Source organism: Monodelphis domestica, chromosome 4, assembly GCF_027887165.1.
Source record: "Monodelphis domestica isolate mMonDom1 chromosome 4, mMonDom1.pri, whole genome shotgun sequence".
NCBI classification, from domain to species: Eukaryota; Metazoa; Chordata; class Mammalia; order Didelphimorphia; family Didelphidae; genus Monodelphis; species Monodelphis domestica.
This window is the reverse complement of record NC_077230.1, coordinates 105,535,455-105,545,459: the sequence shown is the minus strand read 5'-3', so window position 1 is coordinate 105,545,459 and position 10,005 is coordinate 105,535,455. Positions and strand designations below refer to the sequence as shown.

Here is a 10,005-nt window from a genome sequence, read left to right as displayed (position 1 = left end):
GAATTCATGGTCTTGGAAGAATCCAAATTTCACATCACCCAAATGACAATGGAGAGACATATGGTGGGTATAAACAGGGTGCAGAATATTATCCACAATGGCTTGGCTATGAGAAGCAACATTAATGGTATGATCAAGAAAGGAAATGGGCCAGTCATGTAGAGATAAGATAGTAAGGTATAACAGCCCAGATGTGGTACCAGTATAACTCAGGCTTGTCTGAGCATGTCCAGACTGTCTAACGTGAAGGCTTCTTCAGTCCTCTTCCATATAGGGTAGCCTTCTTTGACTGGTTGCCTGCATCTTTAAAACTAGCAAACTGGGGGGTGGGAGGCAGCTAAGGTGGCTCAGTGGTTTGAGAGCCAGACCTAGAGTTGGGAGGTTCTGGGTTCAAACTTGACCTCGGACACTTCCTAGCTGTGTGACCCTGGGCAAGTCACAACCCCTATTGCCTAGCCCTTACCACTCTTATGCCTTAGAAGCAATATACAGTATTGATTCTAATAAAAAAGGTAAGGGTTTAGATAGATAGATAGATAGATAGATAGATAGATAGATAGATAGATAGATAATCTCAGTCATTCAACAAGCATTTCAATGCCAGACATACAAAGGCAAACAGTCTTCTCACAGTCTTAAGCCCAGTGCTATAGTGATCATATCTTTGGTGTTAGATGAAGGAACCACACAAGATGCAGAATCATATTGATGTTGTTATAAGAGAAAAAAAACTCAGACATTTCAGAAGGGTGTATGATGACAACAAAAATGTGAAGGGTAGTATAAATTGTAATCAGTAGAGGCAGTGTGGTGCAGTAGAAAGGGCATTGGATCTGGGCCAGATTTTTTAGTGGAGAGGAGAAGAGTTACCCAGTCATATATTTGTTTTGAGAATATCAACTTGGCAGCTGTGTAAAGAGTGGATTAGATAGGAGAGAAAATGAAAGCAAAGGGAGCAATGAGGAGGCTATTGTAATATTTCAAGCAAGAGTTGATGAGAGCTTGAGCTTGAACTAGAACTTGTATGATGAGATAGAAAAGAATGAACTTGAGAGATGCTGGAAAGATCAGATCGACAAATGTTTGTTGATTTTACTGATTAGACAGGGGGTAAGGGAGAGGAAAGAACCAACAATGACTCAGGTTGTGAACTTAAGTGATGATGCCATAAATAGAAACAGGGAAGTTTGTGGAAGAAACAAATTTAGGAGAAATATCAATTCTCTTTTGGACATGTTGAGTTTGAAATTTATAAAGGTTATCCAGATGGAGATATCTACTAGGCAGCTGGTAAAATGGAACTAGAAGTCAGGAGAGAGATTACAGCTGGATATATACTTAGGAGTAAACTGCAGAAAGTTGGGCAGAATATAAAGAAAGAAGAAAAAAGGGCAGGAGTCAGAGCTTTGGGGATAGTCCACACTAGAGGATGATAATGATCTAGCAAATGAGAATGAAGTGGGGGAAAGTTAGAAAGGGAGGAACAATGTCATAGAATCCAAAAAAAAAAAAGAGAAGGGTCAAATGGAAGGGATCATTAATAGAGTCAAAAGCTATGAAAAGGTTGGCCTCCGTCCTCAGGCATTTTTCTAGCTGTGTGGCTATGGGTCCAATTGCCTAGCCCTTGCTTCTCTTCTGTCTTAGATTTGATACTAAGACAGAAGGTATGGGTTAAAAAAAAAGCTATGAAGAGGTCAGGTAGAACTGAGGAAAAGGTATTAGACTGAGCAATTAAAGGATCATTGATAACCTTGGACAGAGCAGTTTCAGTCCAGTAGTAGATTGAGAGCCAAATTACAAAGAACTGAGCAGTGAGTGTAGATGGTTCTTTCTAGGAGTTTGAAATGAAGGAGATTTTGATAAACTATTTAAGGAAATGGCAGAGTCAAATAAAGGGTTTTAAAGCATGAGGGTGAGCTGAGCATATTTCCAAGTGACAGAGAAGGAGCCAGTGAATAAGGAGAGACTGAAGGTGAAAGAAAGAGAGAGAATGATAGAAGGGGTAGGGATATAGAAGAGAGAGTATAGAAGGGAGCAAGAGCACTGTGGAAGAAGACTTCACCTTGGAAAAGAGAAGGCTACTTCATCAGAGAAAGGAACAAGGGAAGAAAAAGGAGAGTACAAATGAAGAGTGATTTTTGAGGCAAGACATGTAGGGAAAGGGAGAGCTCTCAACACATAGCCTCTTTTTTTCTCATTTAAGTAGGAAAAAAGAACCTCTTCTAAGAAGGAATAGAGAAGAAGTGATTGGGAGGCTTGAGGAGAAAGAACTTTATAATCAGCAGTGTGTAAAATGTGATAGAAAATTAATCAGGGAAGAATAAAGGGATTACCAGGAGGCATCAAGGGCCTAGTTGACAGTAAATAACAATTTCACAGTGAGTCCATTCGGGATAGTTAGATGACTCTCCAGCAGAATTTAGCATTACTCAAGCCAGAAAAAAAAGGAGGTATAATGAGCTCCTTGAGAAAGGAAGAAACAGAATGGGTATATAAATGACCACCAAAAAGTCTCCATCCTCTTTGTATGGTCTCAGGGCATACTAGTAGATATATAATTTTCAAGGCTTCTCCTTAAAAGTTCTGGACTGAGAATCAATATACCGAGGTTCTAATCTTGGCTGTCATTGGGCAAGTCCCTTGACCTCAGGGTCCTCTTCCAAGTCCTGTCCTGCCTACCTAAAAAGATTAAGAAAATTGAATGCTATAATAAATATGAAAATGCTTTGAAAACTATAAAGCAGTGACCCCTCCAACAAAAAAGAAGAGAAGAAAAAACTCACCTCCCTCCTTTGTATGGAGAGAGGCTATGGGCGTGGAACATTGCATATACTGATAGACTGAGTCGATGTGTTGATTAATTTTGATTACGTGGTTAATTTTTTCCTTTTTCTCATAAAGGATGACTCATTGGAAAAGAGGAATCAGGGATGAGTATAATCAGAAATGAAGGTAATGTAAAAACAAAGTATGTCAATAAAACATTTTAAGAAAAATCAATGCAAGTCATTATTACTATTTCCATTAACCACAAATTGGTGCACTAGGGAAGGGAGTGAGACCAGGGAGAAAATTCATCCCCCTATTATTTCATTGATATGTGAAAATTTCGGTATGACAACTCTTTCCACACATGTGAATAGCTAATCCATGTGTAATTAATTCATGGTCTCCAAGAACTACCTCAGACTGAAAGGTTAAGTGACTTACCTATGATCACATGGCCAGGATGCATCAGAGGCAGGATTTGAACCCATGTCATTCAGATTGGATGGCCAGCATTCTGTCTACTATGCCACACTGCCTGGTGGTACACTATTTATATAGGTAGTTTAAAAATAATGTTATTTTAATTGATTTTGTCTGATCAATAAATTTGGCACCAGCACATAATTGCTGACTGGTCAGCTGATCCCATTTATGACTTTACTTTGCCAGAACATCTTCTTTTATCTCTCTCTGTTTAATCAAGTCAATACTCCATCTGCTGCCTTGTTATGCTTAGGCAATGGGTACAGACCCGGGAATTTATTGTCAGGAATTGAACACTCACTGAGAAGAGAGTGACCTGAGGACACCAGAACACTGAGCAGACTCAGGGAGGATTGGTGCTTTCTGTAGCAGGTGATTTTTTAGGAGGAGAGAATCCCATCTTCTACAGGGAAGAGTATCTCTTGGATCTATCTGCTGAATAGACTTTAATATTTTATCACCCTTGAACTTTCTACCAGGGACACCAGTCTGACAAAAGAGTCAGGTTGTTTCCTCTGATCTAACACTGCCATGTCAACTCAGCCTAGCCCTGTCTCTGCCTTACGCAGTTGCTGCGACGACCACCCAAAGCCCTGAAAGGTAAGCTTCACCTCTTGCAAGTTCCTGTCTCATGCCTGCCAATCCTTACCCAACTATTTCTTCAGGGAGCATAAGATCTGGGCAGCCAGCCCCAGTCCTCAGATCACAGTCCTAAACTAGCTGGATCGCTCAGGAATATCAACTTGCAAGTTCAAGAACCTGCTTCCTCAGGGGTCCTTCCTGCTTGTTTAGTTCTTCCCATAGACTTCTTGCTCTGACTTTACTCCCTGCCTCCCCCTATCCTGTGGCCATGGAATGCCCAGGCACTATGGGGTAGTCTTGCCTAATGAACTCAAGGATTTCAATTTGGAATAGTAGAGTGGTGGAAGATTCTGAGTTCAAATCCAGGCTCTGAGATTTGCTAATTTTGTCGCCACTGACAAATGACAATCTCTCTGAGGTCCGTTTCTTTATAATAATATCTGTAGTAATTAATTTTGCAAGGATGTGTTGCTCAGTCATTTGTCAGTCAGGTCTGACACTTCTTAACTCCATTTGAGGTTTTCTTCCAAAGATATAGGAGTGGTTTGTCATTTGCTTCTCCAGCTCATTTTATAGATGAGGAAACTGAGGCAAAACAGGGTTAAGAGACTTCCCCAGGGTCACAAAGCTAGGAAGTATCTGAGGCTAGATTTGAACCTAGGACCTCCTGGCTCCAGGCCTGGCTTTCTAACTACTGAGCTGCAAAGAAGCACCAAGTTATATGACCTTTTTTTTCCTTAAAACCCTCACCTTTCGTCTTCTAAGACGAAATACTAAGGATTGATTCCAAGGCAGAAGAGTGGTAAGGAACAGGCAATGGGAGTTAAGTAACTTGCCCTGGGACACACAGCTAGGAAAAGTCCATATTTGAACCCAAGACCTCATGGTTCAATATGCTCCTAGCTGCCCCTACATATCCTTTTTCTAATTAACTTGAACCCCCTACCTGCTATACATATGCTATCTGCCACTCTTCTCCAACTACCTGAACTCCTGGTCTGCCTCTCATAGCCCATCACTGACATCCCAGAATTTGTAAACATCCTTAGCAACTCCCAACTAAGGTGCTGGTTTCTTCTCCTCAGCTCTCCTTGGACAATTCAAGAGATGAACATCACAGTCTGCTTCTCAGTCTTCTTGCTGAGTACAACCCTGGTCTTCATCAGGGAGCCAGATACCAATGACACCCTGCCCATGAACAAGAGCTCTCTGTCTAGGCTGCAGGACTGGGACCCCTCATTGCAGTTTGAGGAGATGAAGCTCTTCCTCATCTCCCCCATCATCTGCCTGCTGGTGGCGGCCGGAGTCATCCCCCTCATCTTGTTCTCCATCTTCTCCAACATCCACACGCGCCAGGAACCCCGATACCTCATCTTGGGCAGTGCCTTGCTCTACAACCTTCTCTATCTCCTCTTCTACACGCTCTCAACCATCTTGAATGTGGCTGAATTACGGCTCCCCAGGTACACATGTGTCCTCCTGCTGTTCCTAATCTCGCAGACCTACTGTGGGGGGCTCCTCACTGCTGTGGCCATGGTGTTCAACACCTACTTGGCCATCCTGTGGCCACTGCGCTATGCCACCATCCTGACCTTTCCCCGAACCAAGAAACTTATCTTTTCCATCTGGGTCTTTGCCGGCCTCTTCCCTGCCACAGTCTTCTTCACCCTTTGGGCAACACAGGAGCCAACGCTGTGTCCGGTGGAAATCTGCTCTGTCCCAGTCATTCTGGTAATGACCCTACATGGAGATAATGCTGTAAAATTGTGCTATGTGCTTTCTGTTACCAGCCTCTTCTTCTGCCTCTTCCTAATTACCTTTTGCTACTTCAGCCTCTATATGAAAACCCGCCAGCTGGGCATCTGGAAGGGCATGACGTCTCGGGCCAGTGTCACATTCCTGATGCACCACACAGTGCTCTTCTTATACTTCTGCCCACTTCTGGCATATGTGGTTGAAACGCTGCTCTATCACAATTACCACCTAAGCCTACAGACTGAGATATGGCTGTCACTGACCATCTGCAACATCCTGATGGTCCTCCCCAAAGCTCTGTCCCCTTACCTCTATGGGCTGCGCTACAGAGAGATAACCAAGAACCTCAGACTCCTGTGTGGCAGAAAGCATCCTAATTTGAGGCCACCAGTTACGTTATCTTAAGGAAGAGAGTTCCAACACACATATACAAGGACCTCCTAAGTCCTTTGCTTACCTCCTCCCATTTTAAGGTGCAATGCCACATCAGTCTTTGGGCTCAGACAAGGTACTTACCTTGACTACTTACTGGAGTAAGAGTAATGAACTAGGAATCAAAAGACCTGGGTTTTAATCTGCCACTAATGAGCCATAAAACCCTGGGTAAGTCACCTAACCCATCCAGCCCTATAAAATAAAGAGGCTGAATTAAATACTCTTAGAAGCCCTTTCTAGCTTTAAAATATTATTCTTCAGTGCAGACATGGTTACATATGTGTATGTATCTATTGTGCGTGTATGTATTTTGTTCATGTTCAGTCATTTTTTTAATTGTGCCTGATGCTTCATGACCCTGTTTGGGGTTTTCTTGTCAAAGATGCTGGAGAAGTTTACCATTTCCTTCTTCAGCTCATTTTACAGATGAGAAAACTAAGGCAAACAAGATTAAGTGACTTGCCAATGGTCACACAGATAAGTGCCTGAGGCCAGATTTGAACTCAGGAAAGTGAGTCTTTGATTCTAAAACCAGCACTCTATCCACTGTGTCACCTATCTGCTATATACTGATGCTGTTAAACATCTTTTACTCAAAAAGCCCTCTCCCTTCTGTCTTAGAGGTGTTATGAAGACAAAAAGTAATGGGAGTGTGGGGGTTTGCTTGTTTTTTCTGAGGTTCAGAGTTGTCTATTTTTTCTATCATTTTAATCATCTTTTGGGTGAGTCCTGAAAGGTTACATGCCAGGCACCATGTTAAGCTGGAAATAGAAAGCAGGGCAAAATATAGTCCCTGCTAACAAAGAGATCCCAGTCTTACGTGGCTGGTGCTATAGATAGATAGCTTCGGTGTTAGATGAAGGAACCGCACAGGATGCAGGATCGTATGGATGCCACTATAAGAGGAAAAGTCTTGGGCATTTCAGAATGGGCCATGATGACAATGACAACACAAAGGACAATGTGAGCCATAATCAGGAGAGGCAGAAAGGGCACTAGATCTGGGGCCAGAAAATCTGGCTTCAAATCCTAATTGTACTACTTAACTACACAAGTCACTTTGGGTCTCAATTTCCTTATTTGGAAAACAAAGGAGTTGGACAAGATAGCTTCTAAGATTTGTTCCAGCACTAAAATGTTGGGGGTTTTGTGTGGAGTCAGAAATGGCACACATATACTTAGTATATCTAAAGGACTGTAAGGGGTAGGAATGTAAGGGCTTAGTATAAAAGGTTGGACTGGATTATTTAGGAGTAGGGGCGCCAGGAATTTAGTCAAATTCCAAAGAGATTTATTTTAATGATTTATTATAAAATATAGAAGAGTGAAAGTAAAAAAATCCGAGAGAGGACAGGGTAAGATATCTAGCCTACACACTAAGAATTTTGCTCCAGCCCTGGCTCAACCCAGGCAGGGCTAGTTAGTCCTTAGCCAGAGGGCCCTCAGCCTTGAGCCAAGGACCTGGGCAGCAGGAAGCCTTTCTTAATAGGGTAGGTCTTTCCTGAGGCTGGTCCCTTTTCAGAAATTCAGGAAATGAGTCAGCCTTTTTCACTCACCCAAGTGGTAGTTTTAGGGAAAGTAGAAGCAGTCCAAGATCCTCAGTCAGAGCTCCTCCAAAATCCAAACCTCCAAAAGATCTCCAAAGACTCAGTCACAGGAAGTTTTTGGCATTTTTAAAGATCATTCCTTTTTGTCACTTCCTGTGACTTTCTTCCATTTTACGTGTACTAATTATAGCGAAAGCTTTGCTTAGGACTGCCCAAGGGGTGATTTGTCACCCACTATTATACACGTGGGTCACAGAACTCCCCCACCCAAGTGTAAGTGGGGTGTATACACTTCTGGTGATTAAATCTAAAAATGGGCAGGGGAGAGTTAATTTAATTTAATCTTCACAGGGCAACAAGGTGGTACAATAAATAGAACTCTAGGACTAGAGACTAGGAAGACCTGAATTCGAATTATACCTCAGGCACTTACTAGCTATATGACCTTTAGCAAATCATTTCATGTCTGTTTGCCTCAGTTTCTTCATCTATATAATGGTGATAATAATAGCACCTACCTATCAGAGTTATTGTGAAGATCAAATGAGATAATAATTATAAAGTTCTTAGCACTATGTCTCCCTGGACTTGGAGTTAAAGTTTTAGATTCAAAACCCTATAATCCCCCTATAGTGTGTTGACCTGGGAAAATCACTTAATTTCTCTGTTTCTCAAGTAACAATCTAGGAACTTGCCTACTAAATCAGAGATAGACTGGAATCTATATTGATGGAGGTAGTTCACCCAAAATTACAGATTTCTTCAAGTATTTGTGCCACTTATATTTAAGAAAATTCTGGAACCACCTTGAACCAGCTTATGAGAGCCAGTTGTTAAATTTTTCAATGAGTATTTATATCCAAGAAATTGCAAACACTACAGATCAAGGCTTTGACAATTATTTTCTTGCTTTGTCTATACTTAAGAGCAATGAAGAAGAGGCCACTGAGTGGATCAGTGGATTGAGAGCCAAGCCTAGAGATGGGAGGTCCTAGGTTCAAATCTGGCCTCGGATACTTCCTAGCTGTGTGACCTTGGACAAGTCACTTAACCCCCATTTCATAGTCCCTTACCACTCTTCTGCTTTAGAACCAATATATAGTATTGATTCTAAGATGGAAGACAAGGATTTTTTTAAAAAGAGTGATGAAGAAAATGTTAATAATCAAATTAAACTTAAAAAAAAAAACTTACTTCTATCTTCCTATACTGTGTATTGGTTCCCAGACAGAAGAGCAGTAAGAGCTAGGCAGTGGTTATTAAATGACTTACCCAAGGTCATACAGCTAGGAAATGTCTAAGGCCAGATTTGAATCTAGGACTTCCCGTCTCTAGGCCTGACTATCCACTGAGAGCCACCTAGCTGAACCCAGATTAAGCTTCAAAATTGTATCCTGAATATATATGTATATATACATCTTTTTTATAGAATCAGTTGTTAAACATTTGCCCATTCACACCTGTGATACCTCACTAGTCGTCTTATTCCTTGTTTATAAAATTAAAAGTTGAATTAAGTGACTTCTAAAGCCCTTTCCAGTTCTAAACTCTAATAAACCACTTTTCTGCCTGGCACACCTCCTCACAGTACCCACCAATCAGTTGAAAATAGAAAAATTCAGTCCATCAGCCTTGATTCTGTTCCACCATTCTAAACTGATTTGACTGATTGCCTGCCCCCAACTGACTGATTTTTCTTCATAGATTATCTCAACCTGCATTTCCATAGTCACTGGCCTGAACAGACTACTAGATTACCATTTGTCGAAATGATCAGCAGTCAAATGATCCAGTAGCCCTGTCCATTTGGTAGCAACATAACCTGAACTCATCGGTGCGTCCTAGGCCCCACAGAGAAAGCCTTGTCTTTTGCCAATTATTGGAGACTCTCCTAAATGCTGTGAAATAGGATCACTAAACCAAGAAGCAATTGGATGTTTTGTCTTTGAGACAGCAAACATTTAGGTATTTGGAAATTCCCAAATGTGGAAGCAGTGGGGAACTGAGTATCAGACTTAGAATCCAGAAGACTTGGGTTTATATCCCCCAGATCTGTCATTTACCAAACAAATGGCTATAAAATGGGGCTGATAATAATGGCTCACATTTCTATAGCTTTCTTCCAAACAACCTTATGAGACAGGTAGTGTGTCTGTCTCCCTTTGAGAACTGAAGAGTCTCAAAAGGTTAAATCATTCTTTCTAGGTTCATGACATCATCATTTTAGGGATGAAGAAACTGAGACCCAAGGAGGGACAATGACAAAGTTAGAGGACTAACCTGAGGAGGGGGAGGAAGGAGGGAAGGATGTTGTTTTATCCCTCTGGGTCTGGGTGCCTATAAAGGTATGGCTCTCTCTGAGTCTACCTAAGGACATGTACTTCTGTTTAAATATGCCTGCAGATATGTGTATGTAATTGAAACTTGGAGATCT

At 41.5% G+C, this 10,005-nt stretch overlaps 1 protein-coding gene across 1 annotated transcript; it reads left to right on the top strand.

Annotated features, from left to right (window-relative positions):
• The first annotated feature begins 4,941 nt into the window (after window positions 1–4,941).
• On the top strand, window positions 4,942–5,994 carry LOC103102742 (probable G-protein coupled receptor 148). Its single transcript, XM_007494028.1, has one exon. It carries the CDS (start codon window positions 4,942–4,944, stop codon window positions 5,992–5,994), a length of 1,053 nt encoding a protein of 350 aa, XP_007494090.1.
• Window positions 5,995–10,005: the final 4,011 nt, after the last annotated feature.